General features: G+C 57.1%; 1 gene segment (V, D, J or C); it reads left to right on the top strand.

Annotated features, from left to right (window-relative positions):
* Positions 1-7,519, top strand: part of LOC112428039 (immunoglobulin heavy constant gamma 2-like) — a 163,762-nt gene extending 156,243 nt beyond the window's left edge. Inside the window, 6 exon segments of the C gene segment in view lie at positions 2,530-2,823; positions 3,212-3,238; positions 3,357-3,683; positions 3,781-4,095; positions 5,397-5,527; positions 7,421-7,519. Coding sequence covers positions 2,530-2,823; positions 3,212-3,238; positions 3,357-3,683; positions 3,781-4,095; positions 5,397-5,527; positions 7,421-7,504 — 1,178 coding nt within the window.
* The last annotated feature ends 13,371 nt before the right edge of the window (positions 7,520-20,890 follow it).

Below are 20,890 nucleotides of genomic sequence, written 5' to 3' on the forward strand. Positions count from 1 at the left end.
GAGCTCAAGGAACCAGGGCAGAACAGCCTCAGGTGAGCAAGGCAGGGGGGAGACAGGAGGAGCAGGGGGCAGCTCCTGGAGCTCAGGGGACGAGGACAGAGCAGCCACAGGTGAGCAGGGGCCGGTGAGGGGCAGGATGAGCAGGGGGAAGCCCCCTGGAGCTCATAGAGTCAGGGCACAGCCTCGCAGGTGAGAAGGGCTCAGTGGGAGATGAGCAAGCAGAGGCAGCTCCCAGAGCTCTGGGAAGCAAGGCAGAGCAGCCGCAAGTGAGCAGGGGCTCCTGGGAGGCAGGACGCGCAGGGGGTAGCCTCTGGAGCTCAGGGAATCAGGGCAGAACAGCCTCAGGTGAGCAAGGCAGGTAGGAGACAGGGGGAGCAGGGGACGGCTTCTAGAGCTCAGGGAATGAGGGGAGGGCATCTGAAGGTGAGCAGGGGCTGGTGGGAGGCAGGACGCGCAAGGGCCAGCCCGTGGAGCTCAGAGGACCAGGGCAGAGCAGTCACAGATGAGCAGGGCTCAGGGGGAGGTGGGCAGCAGGGGGCAGCTCATGGAGCTCAGGGGACCAGGGCAGAGCAGCCGCAGGTGAGCAGGGGCTGGTGGGAGGCAGGACGAGCAGCGGGCAGCCCCTGGAGCTCAGAGAACCAACGCAGATCACCCACATGTGAGCAGCGGCTGGTGGGAAGCAGGAGAAGCAAGGGACAGGCACTGGAGCTCAGAGGACCAAGGCAGAGCAGATGCAGGTGAACAGGGCCGATGAGAGGCAGGACAAGCAGGGGACAGGCACTGGAGCTCAGAGGACCAGGGCAGAGCAGCCGCAGGTGAACAGGGGCAGGTCAGGGGCAGGAGGAGGAGGCGGCAGCTCCTGGAGCTCTGGGGACCAGGGCAGACCCGCTGCAGGTGAGCAGGGCTGGTGGGAGGCAGGACAAGCAGGGAACAGGCACTAGAGCTCAGGGCACAGCAGCCAAAGGTGAGCAGGCCGGTGGGAGGCAGCACTCAGCTTCTACACGTTGGCAGGATCTAGGCAGTTGCTGGCAGCTGACAGCTGAGGGCTGGTGAAAGCACAGTGCAGCCTCCTGGTGCAGGGAAGCAGGTGTGAGCCCATCCCACTGAGCAGTTGGCAAGGGTGAGCTGGGATGGAGAAGGGAAGGCATTCCAGGGCTCAGGGCTCAGTTCACAGGCAAGGGCAGGTCTGAATGCAGGGGGAACATGTGATGAGACCAGGGCTGGCCCCAGTGGACCTGAGGTTGGTGCTCCGGAAGGAACAAGATGGGCTGCCAGGAGCCAGGGCCACCAGCACAATGAAGCTGAGTGGAGGTGGTGCAGGGCAGTGTACCAGCACAGGGGAGCCAGAGGGACCCCTTCAGGGCCTGGGCAGAGTTGGCCAGAGCCCGTGATACAGGTGAGGGGAACAGGTAGTGAGCAGGGCCCTGCGGCTGAGCAGAGGGGATGGCCTGGCTGGGGGCAGGGCACTTAGCTTCCTCAGAGGTCAGGGCACACCCGACCTGCCGTGGGAAACCAGGGCCACTGGGCCAGCGGCAGAGAGAAATGGGGCTTCCCTGTGGCCTGGGGGTCCTGGCGCCATGCAAGGTGAGGAGGGCCAAGGGCAGGTGCAAGGCTACTACCTGTGCGGGGGGGCCTGGGCTGAGCCCAGCAGGGACCTTGCCGGGGGAAGCTCTGGAGAGAGGGAGGAGGTGGGCTGGTGGCCGAGAAGGCCAGGCCAGGGCTGGGAGGGTGAGGGTGTGGTGACTCAGCCTCCGGAAGTAATGGAGGACACTGGGGAGGCAGGGGGCATCGATGCACTCAGGGCCCTGACCTGGGCTGGTGCACACTGGGGCTAAGGGGAAACGGGGGAGACGCTGAGGAGGGGGCTCCCGGGGGCTATTCCAAGGCAGGAGGTTCCAGGGCCCTGGGGCTGAGGGTGCCGACCCTATGCAATGTCTGGCCCCTCTGCTGCACAGAAAAACAGGGCCCTGGAGGGCAGAGGGCAGGCTATGACCAGGGCCCTGGGGAAGTCAGACCCACTCACTAGGGGAGGGCCACGCTGGGGCGGCAGGGTCAGGGGCTTCAGGGGGCCTCGGGGGACCCACGAGAAGCCATCTGAGAACAGTGGCCACTGGTCAAGCCAGGCACCCATAAAAGGCTGGAGTGGGGCCGACGGGCATGAGCCGTTCCTGAGGTGGCACCGATGGCCAGAGCCGAGGCCAAGCTAGAGGCCCTGGGCTGTGCTGACTCCCTGCAGACACAGAGCACTAACCCGGCTGCCCAGCCCCGCCTCCTAGGCTGCAGGGGTGCCTGCAGAAGGGCACCGCAGGGCCGCCACTCCTGCAAGCCTTCTGGGGCAGGCTGGGCCTGACCTTGCCTTTGGGGCAGGGAGGGGGCCAAGGTGAGGCAGGTGGCACCAGCCAGGTGCACACCCAATGCCCGTGAGCCCAGACACTGGACCCTCGCTGAGAGACAAGAACGGAGGGGCCTCTGCGCCCTGGGCCCAGCTCTGTCCCACACCGCAGTCACATGGCGCCACGTCTCTTGCAGCCTCCACCAAGGGCCCATCGGTCTTCCCCCTGGCGTCCTGCTCCAGGAGCACCTCCCAGAGCACAGCGGCCCTGGGCTGCCTGGTCAAGGACTACTTCCCCGAACCCGTGACCGTGTCGTGGAACTCAGGCGCCCTGACCAGCGGCGTGCACACCTTCCCGGCTGTCCTACAGTCCTCAGGGCTCTACTCCCTCAGCAGCGTGGTGACCGTGCCCTCCAGCAGCTTGGGCACCCAGACCTACGTCTGCAACGTCGTTCATGAGCCCAGCAACACCAAGGTGGACAAGAGAGTTGGTGAGAGGCCAGCGAGGGAGGGGGGGTGTCTGCTGGAAGCCATGCTCAGCCCTCCTGCCTGGACAAACCCTGGCTGTGCAGCCCCAGCCCAGGGCAGCAGGGCAGGCCCCCGTCTGTCTCCTCACCCAGAGGCCTCTGCCCACCCCACTCATGCTCAGGGAGACGGTCTTCTGGCTTTTTCCACCAGGCTCCGAGCAGGCACAGGCTGGATGCCCCTACCCCAGGCCCTGCACACACAGGGCAGGTGCTGGGCTCAGACCTGCCAAGAGCCATATCTGGGAGGACCCTGCCCTGACCTAAGCCCACCCCAAAGGCCAAACTCCACTCCCTCAGCTCAGACACCTTCTCGCCTCCCACATCCCAGTAACTCCCAATCTTCTCTCTGCAGGTCGTTCCCCGTGCCCACCGTGCCCAGGTAAGCCAGCCCAGGCCTCACCCTCCAGCTCAAGGTGGGACAAGCGCCCTAGAGTGGCCTGTGTCCAGGGACAGGCCCCGCCCGGGTGCTGACGCGTCCACCTCCATCTCTTCCTCAGCTGAACTCCTGGGGGGACCGTCAGTCTTCCTCTTCCCCCCAAAACCCAAGGACACCCTCATGATCTCCCGGACCCCTGAGGTCACGTGCGTGGTGGTGGACGTGAGCCAGGAAGAACCCGATGTCAAGTTCAACTGGTACGTGGATGGCGTGGAGGTGCACAATGCCCAGACGAAGCCACGGGAGGAGCAGTTCAACAGCACGTACCGCGTGGTCAGCGTCCTCACCGTCACGCACCAGGACTGGCTGAACGGCAAGGAGTACACGTGCAAGGTCTCCAACAAAGGCCTCCCGGCCCCAAGGCAGAAAACTGTCTCCAAAACCAAAGGTGGGACCCGCGGGGCACGAGGGCCACGTGGACAGAGGCCGGCTCAGCCCACCTTCTGCCCTGGGAGTGACCGCTGTGCCAACCTCTGTCCCTACAGGGCAGCCCCGAGAGCCTCAGGTGTACACCCTGCCCCCGCCCCGGGAGGAGCTGACCAAGAACCAGGTCAGCCTGACCTGCCTGATCAAAGGCTTCTACCCCAGCGACATCGTCGTGGAGTGGGCGAGCAACGGGCAGCCGGAGAACACCTACAAGACCACGCCGCCCGTGCTGGACTCCGACGGCTCCTACTTCCTCTACAGCAAGCTCACCGTGGACAAGAGCAGGTGGCAGCAGGGGAACGTCTTCTCATGCTCCGTGATGCATGAGGCTCTGCACAACCACTACACCCAGAAGAGCCTCTCCGTGTCTCCGGGTAAATGAGTGCGACACCCGGCAAGCCCCCGCCCCCCGGGCTCTCGGGGTGGCACGAGGATGCTTGGCCCGCACCCCGTGTACATACTTCCCAGGCGCCCGGCATGGAAATAAAGCACCCAGCGCTGCCCTGGGCCCCTGCGAGACTCTGATGGTTCTTTCCGTGGGTCAGGCCGAGTCTGAGGCCTGAGGGGCACGAGGGAGGCACAGCGGGTCCCACTGACCCCACGCTGGCCCAGGCTGTGCACGTGTGCCTGGGCCACCTAGGGTGGGGCTCAGCCAGGAGCCGCCCTTGGTGGGGCTGGGGGCTTTGCCAGCGAGGCCCTCCCTCCAGCAGCAGCTGCCCTGGGCTGGGCCACCAGAAGCCTAGGAGCCCCCTGGGGACAGGCACACAGCCCCCGCCTCTGTAGGAGACTGTCCTGATCTGTGAGCTCTCTGTCCTCAGACCCCCTGCCCACTCGGGGGCATGCCTAGTCCATGTGCGTAGGGACAGGCCCTCCCTCACCCATCTGCCCCCACAGCACTAACCCCTGGCAGCCCTGTCCAGCCTCACACCCGCATGGGGACATAACCGACTCCTGGGGACATGCACTCTCGGGCCCTGTGGAGGGACTGGTCCAGATGCCCACACACACACTCAGCCCAGACCCATTAAACCCCACACTGAGGTTGGCCGGCCACACAGCCACCACACACACACACACGCACACGCCTCGCACAGAGCCTCACACGGGCGACCTGCACAGCACCCAGACCACAGCAAGGTCCCCACACACGTGAACACTCCGCGGACACAGGCCCCCACGAGCCCCACGCAGCACCTCAAGGCCCACGAGCCACTCAGCAGCTTGTCCACACGCTGACCAGCTCACACAAACCCAGCCCTCCTCTCACAGCAGAGCCCCTGCAGCCGCCGCACACACACAGGCCCCCACACACAGGGGAACCCACGCCACATCGCGTCCCTGGCTCTGGCCCACTTCCCAGTACCGCCCTTCCCTGCAGCTGGGGTCACCTGAGGGGTGGGCTTCACCATCCTCCTGCCCTCTGGGCCTCAGGGAGGGACACGGGAGACGGGGAGTGGGTCCTGCTGAGGGCCGGGTCACTATCTAGGGCCGAGTGTCCGGTGGAGCCCCGGGGCCAAAGCTGGTGCACAGGGCGGGCAGCTGCGGGGAGCTGACCTCAGGACACTGTTGGCCCATCCCGGCCGGGCCCTACATCCTGGGCCCCGCCACAGAGGGAATCGCCCCCAGAGGCCCAAGCCCAGCGGGACACGGCACTGACCACCCCCTTCCTGTCCAGAGCTGCAACTGGAGGAGAGCTGTGCGGAGGCGCAGGACGGGGAGCTGGACGGGCTGTGGACGACCATCACCATCTTCATCACACTCTTCCTGCTAAGCGTGTGCTACAGTGCCACCGTCACCTTCTTCAAGGTCGGCCGCACGTTGTCCCCAGCTGTCCCTGACACTGTCCCCCATGCTGTCACAAACTGTCCCTGACACTCTCCCCCAGGCTGTCTCCACCTGTCCCTGACGCTGTCCCCCACTCTCTCACAAACTGTCCCTGGCACTGTCCCCCACGTAGTCCCCACCTGTCCAACAGTGTCCCCCAGGCTGTCCCCACATGTCCCTGAGACTATCCCCCATGCTGTTCCCCATTCCTGACACTGTCCCCCATGCTGTCCCCACCTGTCCCTGATGCTGTCCCCCACTCTCTTACAAACTGTCCCTGACACTGTCCCCCACGCTGCCCCTACCTGTTCTCGACAATGTCCCCCATGCTGTCTCCACCTGTCCCCTTGCTGTCCCACCTGCTGTCCCCTATTCCTGACACTGTCCCCCCACTATCCCTGACGCTCTCCCACGCTGTCCCCCACATGGTCTCCACCTGTCCCTGATGCTGTCCCCAACACTGTCCCACATGCTATCCCCTATTCCAGAGACTGTGCCCCACACTGTCCCCACCTGTCCCCGATGCTGTTCCCACTTGTCCCCAACACTGTCTCACATGCTTTCCCCACCTGTCCCTGATGCTGTACCCCAAGATCTCCCCACCTCTCCCTAACACTGTCCCCCACACGGTCTCTGCGTGTCCCTGATGCTGTTCCACATGCTGTCTCCCATTCCTGGCACTTTCCCCTATGCTGTCCCCACCTGTCCCCGATGTTGTTCCCCAGGCTGTACCCACCAGTCCCCAACACTGTCCCCCATGCTGTCCCCTCCTGTCCCCGACACTGTCCCTGACACTGTCCCCCACGCTGTCACCTGTCCCCAACAGTCACCGACACTTCCCCACCTGTCCCTGTTGCTGTCTCCAACGCTCTCCCCACCTCTCCCTGACACTGCCCCCACACTGTCCCTACCTGTCCCTCACACTGTCCCTCACACTGTCCCTACCTGTCCCCTCCTGTCCTGACACTGTCCCCCACACTCTCCCCACCTCTCCTTAACACTGTCCGCCACTCTCCCCACCTTTCCCTGACACTGTTCCCGACACTGTCCCCCATACTGTACCCCACACTCTCCCCACCTCTCCCTAACACTGTCCCCACCTCTCCCTAACAGTGTCCAACACTCTCCCCACCTCTCCCTGACACTGTCCCCCACTCTCCCCACCTCTCCCTGACACTGTCCCCGACACTGTCCCCCACACTCTCCCCACCTCTCCCTAACACTGTCCCCACCTCTCCCTAACAGTGTCCACCACTCTCCCCACCTTTCCCTGACACTGTCCCCCACTCTCCCCACCTTTCCGTGACACTGTCCCCCACTCTCCCCACCTCTCTCTGACACTGTCCCCCACTCTCCCCACCTTTCCGTGACACTGTCCCCCACTCTCCCCACCTCTCTCTGACACTGTCCCCCACTCTCCCCACCTCTCTCTGACACTGTCCCCCACTCTCCCCACCTTTCCGTGACACTGTCCCCCACTCTCCCCACCTCTCTCTGACACTGTCCCCCATGCTGTACCCACATGTCCCTGACACTGTCCCCCATGCTGTACCCACCTGTCCCTGACACTGTCTTCTGTGTTGTCCCACATGCTGTCACTACCCTGGCCCTGCTCTCCATGTCCAGGCCTGGGGGCAGGCAGTGTAGAGGCCCTGCCACCTGGGTGACCTGAAAGGCAGATGGGCCTCAGGGGCAGGGCTGTGGCCTCAGTGGCCTGAGGGGCGAGTAGGACTTGGGGGCAGGACTATGGCCTCAGTGGCCTGAGGGGTGGGAGGGCCTCGGGGACAGTGCTATAGCCTCAGTGGCCTGAGGGGTGGGTGGGACTGGGGGCAGGGCTGTGGCCTCACTCACTCCTGTGCTGTGCCTTGCCTACAGGTGAAGTGGATCTTCTCCTCGGTGGTGGACCTGAAGCAGACCATCATCCCCGACTACAGGAACATGATCGGGCAGGGGCCCTAGGGTCAACCTCTGTGGGGTATCCAGGGCCACCCAGACCCCACACAGGAGCCAAGGGCCATGCTTAGCCACCACCCAGGCCACTGGTGCCCCCTGACCTCACCGCCCTCAACCCCATGGCTCTCTGGCCTAGCAGTTGCCCTCTGACCCTGCTATACCAGACACGTCCCCCTTCCAGACCCTGTGCATAGCAGGTCTACCCCAGACCTCCGCTGCTTGGTGCATGCAGGGCCCTGGGGGCCAGCTGTCCCCTCAGCAGGACATTCCTACCCTCTGGCCTGCCAGGTGCTCACACAAAAGGAGGCAGCGGCCGGCATACCAGGCGCCCACCCAGGCAGGAGCTGGCCCTGGAGCCACCCCGTCCACGCCAGCCTCCTGAACACAGGTGTGCTTTCCACATGGTGAGTGGGAGCATCAGCCACCAAGGCAGAGAAGCCACAGCACCATCAGGCCCTGTTGGGGAGGCTTCGGAGAGCTGCGAAGGCTCAGTCAGACGGCCTTCCTCCCAGCCCGCAGCCAGCCGCCTCCATTCTGGGCACTCCTGGGAACTGACATGAGGAATGAAGTTGTTCTTATTTCAAGCCACGCACGCTGCTCTCCGGCTCCTGGGAAGAAGCCTCCCATGGAACAGGGTCTCGGTGCCAGCACCGCCCCTTGGCTGCCTGCCCACACTGCTGGATTCTCTGGTGGAACTCGACCCACAGGGACAGCCAGCCCCAGAGTCTGCACTGGGAGAGGAGGGACCAGGGCCAGGCCCAGGACACAGCCACCTCCCACCCACTCCACTCCGCCAAGATCACTCAGAGAAGAGCCCGGGACACGGGTCGCTACAGGAGCCCTACAGGGCAAGGGTGAGGACAGCCCAAGGAAAGAGTGAGCATCTGCCCAGACAGGTCTGCCAGAGGAGGCCTGGTGACCAGGTCCCAGGCAGGCAAGACTCAGCCTTGGTGGGTCCTGAGGACAGAGGAGGCCCAGGAGCACCGGGGAGAGAGGTGGAGGGACACCAGGAGAGCCAGGAGCGTGAACACAGCGGAACTCATCACAGAGGCTTAAGTCCAGCCCCAAGTCACGTGCAGCAGGAACAAGCAGCCACTCTGGGGCATGAGCTGGAGGCGAGACGGCAAAGAGGGTGCCCGCGGCCTGGGGAGAGCGGGGCTGCCGGCCACGACTGCTGGACAGAGGCTCCCACGCTCTGCTGCCCGCGTCACGCCGTTCGGTGAATGTCACGCAGAGTCTGCAGACAGGAAGGGAGGCAGGAGCGGGAGCGCGGCAAGCGCCTGCCTCGGCCGTCAGGGAGGACTCCCGGGCTCACTGGGAGGAGGTGCCACGATTTCAGCTTTGGTAGCTTTTCTCTTCTTTTAAATTTTCTAAAGCTCATTAATTGTCTTTAATGTTTCTCGTTTTTGATGACAATAAAATATCCTTTTTAAGTCTTGTACTTTGTGATGGGAGCAGCCTTCTTGTGTTCACGCGCGTCCTGCGCCCGGTGGGAAGCAGAGTCAGGAGGAGGCTGGTCGAGCTGCACCTCGGGGGCTCCCTGCACACGGCCCCCGCCTCCTGCGGCCACACGCACTGCCCACGCGGCCCTCCCTGGCCCCGTCACTACATGAACCCCCGGGGCTTCTCCTCTTGTCTACGTGGATGCAGTTTCTCCTCCTGCTGGGCACGGTGCTGCCTGCCCTGGTCACTCTGCATGGGGCAGGGCTTCCAGGACAAGCTGGGTTGGGGCCTGGGAGCTGGCTCAGACTGGCCAGGCAGAGCCACACGGAGGGCCTTCCAGAATCAAGAGGTGGGTGTCAGATCTGTGTGAGTCAGCTCAGGACCACAGAGGGGCGGCTCGCACCCCAGACCTGGATCCTCCCAGGCCTAGGGACCAGGAATCTGAGATGGGGATGCAGGCAGGGCTGGTTTCTCTCAAGCCCTCTCTCCTTGGCTTATACACACCGTCTCCTCCCTAGGTCCTCACATGGCCATCCCTCTGTGTGCCTGTGTCCTAAGCTTCTCTTCTCAGAAGAACACACATCAGATTAGATTAGTGACCTCATAGGAACGTAATGACCTCTGTAAAGACCCCATCTCCAAATACAGTCACATTGCGAGGCCGGGGATTAAAACTTCAATATATGAATTTGTAGCACTCACAATGTAACTCATAACAGTCCATAGTCTAGCCCCCCAAAATTCATGTTCTTCTCACACGCAAAATACATTGATCCTATCTCAGCATCCCCCAAACTTAGCCCTTTCAGCATCAATTCTCAGCCTGAAATCTCATCAAAATATCACCTTAATCAGGTATGGGTGAAACCTGGTGTGATTCATTCCGGGGTAAAATTCAGCCCATAAGAGACATGTTGGGTGCCAGAAACAAGGACCAGGCAGGAGAGGCAGAGGTGGAGACAGACATTTTCAAAGATAAAGCTGGGCACTAGGTCATGTAGCAAGGACAGATTTTCAACAGAAATAACTATTGCAACAGAAGAAAGAGTCCGGCAAGACCTGAACTCACCTCCATCTGTGCAGAGGCGACAGCCTTGTAAAGGGAGACGGTACGGGGAGCAGCGAGGGTGCTCGGGGCTCAGGCGTCGGGGAAGGGAAAAGTTGCCCAGCGCTGGTCAGCGTCCCTGGGATGGGGCCCGCTGTGTCCGCGCCGGCCACTGTTGAGGTCAGGATTCTGTCCTCCCAGAGCCTGGAGACACCGGCCCCATCTTCCCAATGGGGACACTTCAGGGAGTGGCTCTCAGGTCCTGAGAAAGACCCTCCTGGGTCACAGGAAATGCACAGACGGGAATGGACAGAAGGACGTGTGGTTGCAGCCCTTTCAGCAGACGCCCTGAGAAAGGGAGGTCGGGGTTGGAGCAAACAGTCAGTTCTGGTGCACGGAGCTTTCTCACGCAGGTGTTGATGGGGCAGGGGTCGGCCTAGGGGTGCAACCAGAAGCTGTTAGACACTGTTAGTGTCTGCTCAAGTCTTTACAAGCCAAAGTTGAGGCCGAGTGGAGAAGCTCCAAGGAGCCTGGCTGGAACTCAGTCAAGGACATGGTCTTGTTACCGAGGTGGCTGCGGTGGCTGGGCTGGGAAATGCCATCGGAGTTTCCTGTGGCAGGAGAGAGACCATCTCACCCAGGAAAAGGGGAGTGGTTGGATTCGTTGGTGTGGCATCGAGCAGCAGGAGCTGCACCAAACACAGAGTTGGGGTGAAATCCCCAGACTCCAGGCCCTGCGGTGCCGTGGGAGGCCTCACCGCTGGAGGGTGGGCTCCAGGGGGCCTGGCCTGAACTGGGTGCTGAAGCCCAGCCCTTTAACTCCCAGGACACACTGCTGCAGCCACGAGGGGGGTGAGGGAGACAGCACCTGGGGTGCAGGGCGGGCAGCTGCTGCATCACCGGCTCTATCCGAAGCCCAAGGATGGCGTCCCAGAGATGCAGGAGAGCTTTGCCCAGAGAACGAGCCAGCCTGCAGGGACCCTGCTGGACAGGTCTCCACCCTCTGCCCTTCAGGCGGCCCTCGGGGCCTCCGGGTGCTCTGGTGGGATGGGCTCCAGTCCACTCTCTGATGATAGACGGCCCGGCCAAGCTAAGGAAGGGAAACCCAGGGCAGTGCTGGGCGCTGCGTCATTCCGTGCCCTGAGCAGGCTGAGTTGGGAACAAGCAGATGCTCCCTGCAGCTCCTGCCCCCTTCAGGGCCTGGTGCCTGGACCAGGTTCCCTGGGGAAATTGGGCCCCTCCCTGAGGCACCCAGGCCCCACCTCCCCCTTTCCACCTGGGACCGAGCATCCTCCAGAGGGCCGGCCCTCCTGGAACAGCCCTCCTGCAGGAACACCACGCCCAGCCCCAGGACCCTCCCTCAACTCTCCAGCAAGGCTGCACTTGGGTGACCCCTGCACACCCTCCAGCCATCCATGCTGCGATGTAACACAACATGGTGTGACATGGTGTGATGTCCCTGGTGTGACAGGGTGTAATGTGGTGTGATGTGACAGGACATGGTGTGATGTGCTACGATGTGGTATGACAGAGTGTGACATCCCTGGTGTGATGTGATGTGGTGTGATGTGGTGCAATGTCCCTGGTGTGATGTGATGTGACATGACTGGACATGGTGTGATGTGATGTGATGCAGTAGGATGGGGTATGACATCCCTGGTATGATGGGGTATGACATGGTGTGATGTGGTGTGACAGAGTGTGACATCCCTGGTGTGATGTGGTGTGATGTAGTGTGATGGGGTATGGTATGGTGTGATGTGTTGTGACAGAGTATGACATCCCTGGTGTGATGTGGTGTGATGTGGTGTGATGGGGTATGATATGGTGTGATGTGGTATGACAGAGTGTGACATCCCTGGTGTGATGTGGTGTGATGTGGTGTGATGGGGTATGACATGGTGTGATGTGGTAAGGTGTGACATGATGTGATGTGCTGTGACTGGGTGTGACATCCCTGGTGTAATGTGGTGTGATGAAGTGTAACTAGGGGTGATATAGTGTGATGTGGTGTGACATGTGATGTGGTGTGACATGATGTGATGTGATGAGGTGTGATGTGGTGTAACACGTGATGTGATGTGGTGTGACATTCCTGATGTGATGAGGTATGATGTGGTATGATGTGGTGTGACATAATGTGATGCAGTGTGATGTGATGGAGAGTGATGGGGTGCAACACTCCTGGTGTGATGTGGTGTGATGTGGTGTGACAGGGTGTAACATCCCTGGTGTGATGGGGTAAGATGTGTTGTGACATGGTGTGACAATGTGATGAGTGTGCCTCCCTGGTGTGATGTGGTGTAACATATGTGATGTGGCATAACATCCCTGGTGTGATGGGGTATGATGTAGCTGATGTGGTGTAATGTGATATGTTGTGATGGGGTGTGATGTGGTGTGACATAATTCGAAGTGGTATGTTACGGTGTGACAATGTGCTGTGGTGCGACATCCCTGGTGTGATGGAATATGATATAGCTTGATATGGTGTGACGTAATGTGATGTGGTGTAATGGGATGTGACATCTCTCGTGTGATGGGGTGTGATGGGTTGTGGTGTGACATGATGTGACGTGAGATGTGCTGTGACAGGGTATCACATCCTTGGTGTGATGTGATGCAGTGGGAGATGGTGTGATGTGGCATGATGGGGTGTGACAGGGTACGACATCCCCAGTGTGATGATTTCCATGGTGGGATGTGGCGTGACATCCCTGGTGTGACATAGTGTGATGTGGTGTGACATGTGACATGGTGTGACATTCCTGGTGTGACTTGTGTTGACATTTGTGGTCAGCCCAGGATACAGAGGTCCCTGTGGCCGAGGGAAGGGGGAGAATGGAACCATCTGAGCATGTTGACCTGGAGGAATCGGTGGCCCTTGAATCCACGAAGCCCACCCTGCCAGGTGCCCCTGCCCCACGGGACCCAAGTGGGCTTGCAGAGCAGCAAGCAGGACTCTGGTTAGACTGGAGGAAGGACCTGCCACCACGTGGCCTTGTGAGGGGACACAGAGCGAGGCTGTGACCTCAGCGTCCGCCCAGCACAGGGTGCTGCTGAAGCACCTCCTGTCCTCTCAGCAGGGGTCCCAGAGCAAGGCCCGAGGCAGGCTGAAGAGGGGCAGAGGGAGGATGCTGGGGAGGCAGGGGTGAGGGGAGTGAGAGCCCAGGTTTCAGCTGAGCCCCTGCACAGGGAAGGAGCCTAGCTGAACCCCCGTCTCCCAACACGCTCCCGACCCTGCCCCTGCCCAACCACCTCCCAGAGGGCACCTCGGCCCCTCTGCTACCCACACCCAGCAAGGGGTGTGGGGTCCCCACCGAGCCCAACCAGCGAGGCCCGGCACGGCCACACCTGTGCTCACCACTCCCATGGCCAAGATACCTGCTAACATGGCAGGCCAGGGCCAGGCCTGGAGGAGATGGAACATCAGTCCCATGGCCAAGCTCCCTGCTCAAATGGCAGGGCTGGGCCTGGAGGAGACAGAAAGCCCAGTCTGGCATGGTACTAAGGCTGCACATGTCTGCCAAGTGTGAGGACCACACGACAATGCCTGCCACGTGTGGGGGCCACGTGACAATGCCTGCCATGCATGGGAGCCACGTGACACAAACATGTACTCACACAGGCCTCGCACAGGGACACAAGCCTGTGCGACTCCAGCACTCACCCTGCAAACTCAGGCACGGGCTTCCTGGGCAGGTCACAGCCTCACACCTTCAGCTGCTCCATGTGCCAGGCCCTTCACCCACGTTCCCGTCCCCAGTGCTGGCTGCTGAGCCACACCGTCTTCTCTGTGGATCCCTCCCAGCCCGCTCAGCACAATGGACATGCTCTCTCCCGTCCTGCGACTGCACCGGCCTCTTCCCCTCAGCACCCACGTCTGGCTGTCTCCCAGGAAACGCGGACCACCACGGTCAGGGACCACCTTCCTAGCTGTCCATGTGGACCATCCCACACCTGACCCCAGGTGGAATCACACTGTGTCCTGCTTCAATATTGAAAAGGGGAAAAGCTGGAGGAGGGGAAAGATGAAAGAGAAAAAATCAGGAGGGGAGGGTCACATTCTTGTGAGGCTTTGATTGGAGGTCACTGAGGACCCACGTTGCATGGAAAAGAGGAGTTGAGGGAGAACTTACCCATTCACCTTGTGCTCAGTAAATCTCCACTGGATAAGAAAATAAACAGAAGACGTCAAATACGCGTTCGTCTCAGGGGCGGGAGGGACGATTTCTTGTCTCCTTTTGTCCCACATCATGAAGACCGGGCTGTTAATTTATATTGTCAGGCTGAAGGAGGCCACCTGGGGACACCTGGCCTATCTGCTGCTGCTATCAGTTTAGAAACAAAAGGAAAGGTGTGATTTTTGTTCTTTTTTTATTTTTATTTTTTCCATGACCCAGCTTCCAAGCTCAGCTTTTCTTTGTGGCACAATGAGTTTGGAGTTCTGAGATTTTATTTTTCCTTCACAATCATCAAGGTCAGTGGTGTGACCAAGGTCACACCCTCAGTATTCAGGATGTGATGTCGCATAACATCCCTGCTGTGATGGGTTATGGTCAGGAGGGCTGGTCCACACCCAGAACCCTGCCATCCCTGGATGCTTTTCAAATGCGTACTGTGGTCTCTGACACTTTCACCATTGGAGAAACAGAAATGGACCAAAAGATTACTAGGTGAGTAATCTTATAATTATTGGTGAGGCTGCAGCCCGTGCTCAAGGAGACAATGCCAGGCTGGAACCTGCATTTCTGACCCCAAAGCTCCTGTTCCTTTCACTCGCCCCACACCACCTCTTTGAGTCCAAAGCTTTGTCCTTGTCTGAGTCCTACCCCCAGGGACAGGGGCTCAACACAGCCACCAACACATCACACCCTGAGAAGGTCCCTTGAGCCCAGACAGGTTTGGAGAGCACAGAGCCCTGGAAGCTCTGTGGAGGGGCTGCACAGTTCTCTATTCAACACATACTCACCAAGTGGCCACCAGCAGAGATGCCACATGGCACGGAGCTCGCCTGGGCCAACAGGACAGGTGTGGGGTTGGGAGGCATTCCCAGGGCACTGGTTGAAGCAGAGCTGTGGGGAAAAGTTGTGGCCAACCTCAGATCTGCTCGTCAACACCTGGTCTCCCGCCCTCCGGGGCCACAGAACACTAAGCTTCCTGGATACTGTGGCTGGGTGGGGCCATGGGGGAGAATAAATCTCAACGAGTTAAAAGGTCATTTTAAAAAAATATTATGATCATGACTCACATAAACATGATGACACATTACAGAGATGCTCTTTATCTCATTAATTAAGGGGCTACAACCAGTTCAAAGAGGAATTCAAACTACTACACTTATATAATTGATTAAAGCATGGTAAAAGGCGTTCATAAATAGATGCAAAATGGCCCTTTTCCCTGGGAGATGAGGAGGAATCCATTGTCCTTCCAAAGATGAGAATTTGAACTTCTACCAATTCAAAGAGTTTTGCATCGCTATCAATTATCTACAGCTTCGAGCAGTGGTCCCCAACCTTTTTGCCACCAGGAACTAGTTCCATGGAAGACAATTTTTCCACAGACCAGGATCGGGGGATGGCTTGGGGACAAAGCTGTTCCATCTCACATCATTAGGCATTAGGGTCTCATAAGGAGTGTGCAACGTAGACCACATGAATCTGCAGTTTGCAATAGTGTTTGCTGCTATGAGAATCTAATGCTGCCACTGATCTGACAGGAGGTGGAGCTCAGACAGTAATCCTCACTCACCCCTCTCCTCCTGCTATGTGGCCCAGGTCCTAACAGGCCATGAACCAGTTCCAGTGCACGACCCAGGGGTTGGAGACCCCTGGCTTATAGAGTTGTAAAATAGTTCAAAGAAAATGAAAGATGCAGAGCTCCATAGAATGAAATAACCTGGAAGAGTGTACAAGATGATGCCTTGCTTTCCATTGAAGGCACCTAGTAGTCTTTTGGTCCATTTCAGTTTTTCTCACTGTTTCCTATAAACATATATAACTAACTGACAGAAACAGATCCATAATATAGAGAAGATCCCTGTAAACCAACCAAAAAATTTCAAATATTCAACAGAGGAATAGGAAAGAGAATTGAACAGATGTTTCACAGAAGATATCCAAATAGCCACTAAACTTATGAAAAGATGTTGAACCACACTAGTCAACAGGGAAATGAAAATGAAAAACCACATGAGAGAAAGTCGTTCTGATTCCAATAATGCTGGAGCAGCTAATATCAGACCACTCCTTTGGCAGATGGCAATTATAAACACTGGAAAAACTAAGCACACACAACACACACACACCAACTGCAGGCACTGGAACATGACCAAAAGTAGACAAACACTAGTAAGGATTATTCCTTGAAATATTTGTCTGAAGTCACACCCCAGTGCATGTAACACGTGCAGCTAGAGTTCAAGCAGGAAACTGCAGCCCTCCTGCTGAGGAGTGGAATGCAGGGCTGCATTTTCAGAGCAGCTGGAAATGAAGAGAAGATGTCCATAAAGGAGAAGGTCACCAAAGGGAAACCCCACAATCTGCAGGTAAACTCCATGGAAACCTCTGGCTGACCCCTTAGGTGTGCGTGGGTAGGGAAAACTCCAAAGGGCCCAGCAGAAAACAATACCTGTAAGGTTGAGAGAACTGAGATTCCAGCTACTGCCAACTGCTGGGCAGACAGACTTTGGAGTTTGAGTCAACTCAAGCTAACTGCTTCCTAACATTGAAAAAAACAATCAATGCTCTGCTAAGGAAGAATGCAAAACCCAACGTCAGTACCACATGTTATCAACAACATCAGGTGCACATCCAAAATTACCATGTATGCAAAGAAATACGAAAAGGTGATCCATAGTCAAAGGAAAAACAGGTCAATAGAGATCAACTCCAAGGTGACCTAGATGCAGACTCAGTTATCAGACAAGGACTTTAAAGAATTTATGTTAAATATGTTCAAAGACTTAAAGGAAAATATGGTTGTAATGAGTGACTAGATGGAAATCTCTATAAGAAACTGAAAATATTTACAAGAACCGAATGAAAATTCTACAACTGAAAGTATGATTCTGAAATGAAAAACATCATTTGGCCAGGCACAGTGGCTCATGCCTGTAATCCTCGCACTTTGGGAGGCCAAAAAGGAAGCATCGCTTGATCCCAGGAGTTGGAGACCAGCCTGGGCAACATGGTGAAACTCCATCTCTATTTTATTAAAAAAGAAAAAAAGAGAAAAACATTACTCAAGTTTAATAACAGATTGCAGCAGACATGAGAAGGAACCGAAGACTTAAAGATGCATCTATAGAATATGTCAATTCTTTTTAATCCAATCCAAAGAAGAGAGAGAAAAATACTAGAAAATGAAAAGAGACTCATCCTGCTGGCTGATCCATCCTGCTGGCTGGACAAGGTGAAGCATTCCAAAACATGTGAAACTGGAGTCCAGAGGGGGATGTAATACTTCCATGGGAAAGGTCAACCCTAAGCTGTATGCAAATGTACCTGCATAGGCTGCTGTGGCAGGCTGATGGCATCTCCCTGGCCAAATGTATGCCCACCTGGAACCTCAGAATGTGACTGCATGTAGAAATGGAGTCTTCACAAATTAGGGTAAGGACTTGAGATGACACCATACTAAATTTTGGATGGGTCCCAAGTCTAAACACTGGTGTTCTCATGAGAGGAGAGGACCCAGACACACATGGAAGTAAGCCATATGATGGCAAAGGAGAAGATGAGGGGTATCATCTTTTGCATTACTGTAAAGAAACACATGAGGCTGGGTAACTTATAAAGGAAAGAGGTTGAATCGGCTCACAGTTCTGCAGGCTGTATAGGAAGCCTGACACCAGCATCTGCTTCTGGCGAGGACCTCAGAAAACTTGCAATCATAGCAGAAGAGCAGGTATGTCACATGGCAAGAATGGCAGCAAGAGGCTGAGGGGAGTCCCAGACTCAAACAACTAGATTGTGTGTGAGCTCACTGGGGGAGAACTCACTCATCACCAAGGTGATGATGCGAAATCATACATGAGGGATCTGCCCTCATGATCTAATCACCTCCTACCAGGCCCCACCTCCAACACTGGGAATCATATTTCAACATGAGATTCGGAGGGGACAAACATATAAATCATATCCTTCCACCCCTGGCCCCCCAAATCTCATGTCCTTCTCACTTTGCAAAATACAATCATGCCTTCAGTCCCCCAAAGGTTTACCTCATTCCAGAATCACCCCAAAATTCCCAAGATCCACATCTCATCTGAAGATGACTCCCTTCCACCTATCAGCCTATGAAATCAAAGACAAATTATTGACTCCAAAAATACAATGAGAGTGCAGACATTGGGGTAAACATGCCCATTCCAAAAGGGAGAAGTTGGCAAAAAGAAAGGATCTATATACCCCATACAGGTCAGACATCTGGCAGGGCAGTCATTAAATCTTAAAGCTCCAAGGTAATCTCTTTTGACTTCAAGGCCCATACCCAGGGCACACTGGGTGTAGCAGGTGGGCTCCCAAGACTTTGGACACCTCTACCCCTGTGGCTTTGGAGGATGTAGCCCCTGTGACTTCTCTCACAGGATAAAGTTGAGTGCCTGTGGCTTTTCCAGATTCAGGGTGCAAGCTGCCAGTGGATCTACCATCCTGGCGTCTGGAGGACAGTGTCCACTTTCCCGCAGCTCCACTATGCAGTGCCCTGGTCAGGACATTATATGGGTGTTCAACCCCACATTCCAACCAAAAAAATCTTGTCTTGCAAGTTTCCAGGAAATTGCCAAGAAAATTCTTAGAAAACAGGGTTAGAGAAAAGATGGAGAAACCCCCATGACTCACTGGTTTCTGAAGAGGTGCTTAGGCATTTAAGTGAGACTGAGGAGACTCCACACTGTACCCTTCAGAAGGGCAGACACTCACGAGATCGTCAACCACGATCCCTCGCTGGGAGGCAGACACAGAGCTGGAGACAGCGGCCACAGTTTAAACGAGGTGGACAAAAAGGCATCAGCACCGGGACTTGTAAGAGGCCTGGGAAGGAGCAGGCGGCAGTGGAGGCTGCACAGCCTTGGGAAAATAAATTTACTTGGAAGAGACCAGGGACTTGCATTTGGGCCAAAACCAAGGACAAGAGGTCAGCTGGTCCCAGGGAACTCTGGAGCCCAGCACCCCACCATGGGTGCAGGGGCCTGACAACCCCACAGAGGGCTGTGGGCACCGGGCACCAGCCTGCGGGGGGTCTGAAGGCTGCTGTCCAGCCACACATGTCCTGGTGCTGAACAAAGGGTCCAAGAGGCAGCTGCAAACCCGCCCTCCTCAGAGCAGCCTCTTAGCCTCAGCTGGTGTTGGCCTCCGGTCACCACACATGCCCTGACAGTGGGGCCTGGCCTCAGAAAGGGGCCCCTCCATTTGTATTTTCTCTCTGATCCTTGACACAGTGCTGACACCAAAGACCAAACCCTAATCTTGATTCACATACTCTGCAAAGAAATGACTAAGACTAGTTCTTCCAGAGGTCAGTTTTAGAACATGTTTATTCTAATTCTGCCTTATCTCTGTGCACCAAGAAAAATATCTGCACGTCTGTAGTAAAATGGGAAGGTACCTTCATTTTGTTTGTATGCTAAAGAAAACTTTTTAAATATGTCACTTTTTAAAACTTGGTTTTGTGTGTTTTGTATGCTTATAACATTTTCCATAATAGATCATTTGGATGATGCAGTCAGAGTCTTCTGACAGAAAGCAGATCAATGGATTCCTAGTGATCAGGGACTGGTGGAATTTTTGGAGAGATTCTTCATCTTCTTACAACTGTTCATCTGCATTACAGTGGCGGTTGCATGACTCTGCATTTGTTGAAACTCACATGTAACAGGATGGATTATACTGAATATAAACTACACTTGAATAAATATGACTTTCAAAACTTAAAAAAGTTGCGGGGGTGGTTCACTGCCCTGGCTCAAAGCCCCCTGGCCACGCTGCCTGTCCAGCCCACCCCATCCCTGCCAATGCTTGACTCCAGCGTCCCGACAGCCTCCTGACCCCCAGGGCTGCTCTGCACCCTCAGGAGTGTGGCCATCCGGGAGCGGCTGGATGGAGATGCAGAACCCGAGACTCGACTCATGCCACACCATGTCCTCCCGCCCCCACCAGCCACACGCAGACGCCGAAGCAGCACTGTCCTCAAACACGCTGCCCCCAACCACCCTGGCAGGGCCATTCCAGGCCTGAGGTAGGAAAGCAGATGCTCCCCCTTCCCCCAGACACAAGTATACCTGCAACACACCCCAGCACACACACACACTCACATGCACACACCGACACACACACAGGTGCGTACAGCTGAGACACAGCCCATTCCCATGCAGTCTAACCCCTGTCACTGAGGGAAAGGGGCAGCACTGTGGGACCACGGGAGGGGCAGCTGGACACAGAGCCAGGCCCTGGTGAAGGCCCAGGCCACTGGGGGAGACTGCCAGCATGGCTGGGCGTGAAGGCCAGAAGAGGGCAGGAGGGGCTGGGGCACTGTGCCTGTTGGGCTTAGGTGGGAACACGCCGGGCAGGAGAGGAACAGCCAAGCCCCTCACACAGGAAGGGGTGGGGGCAAGGGCAATTTCTGGAGGCCAGGGCAGGGCCACCACCTCAAGGAAAAGCAGAGCAGGGTGAGTACGGACATGGGGCTCGGAGCTGAGCAGGCCTGGTGGGTCCCAGGAGGGAGACACAGAGGACCTGGGGATCTCAAGGTTGGCAGAGGCCAGAGATGGAGCCCCAGCTGGGACTGGACCTGGGCTTATGGGAGCAGCAGGTGACCTGTTCTCCTTCCTGGGGGCCCACCCTGCCCAGAACCTGCAGCCCAGCACAGCTTGGGGCATTGGATACAACTGGGAGAGAGCA

Source organism: Macaca nemestrina, chromosome 7 (assembly GCF_043159975.1).
Source record: "Macaca nemestrina isolate mMacNem1 chromosome 7, mMacNem.hap1, whole genome shotgun sequence".
In the NCBI taxonomy this organism is placed as follows: Eukaryota; Metazoa; Chordata; class Mammalia; order Primates; family Cercopithecidae; genus Macaca; species Macaca nemestrina.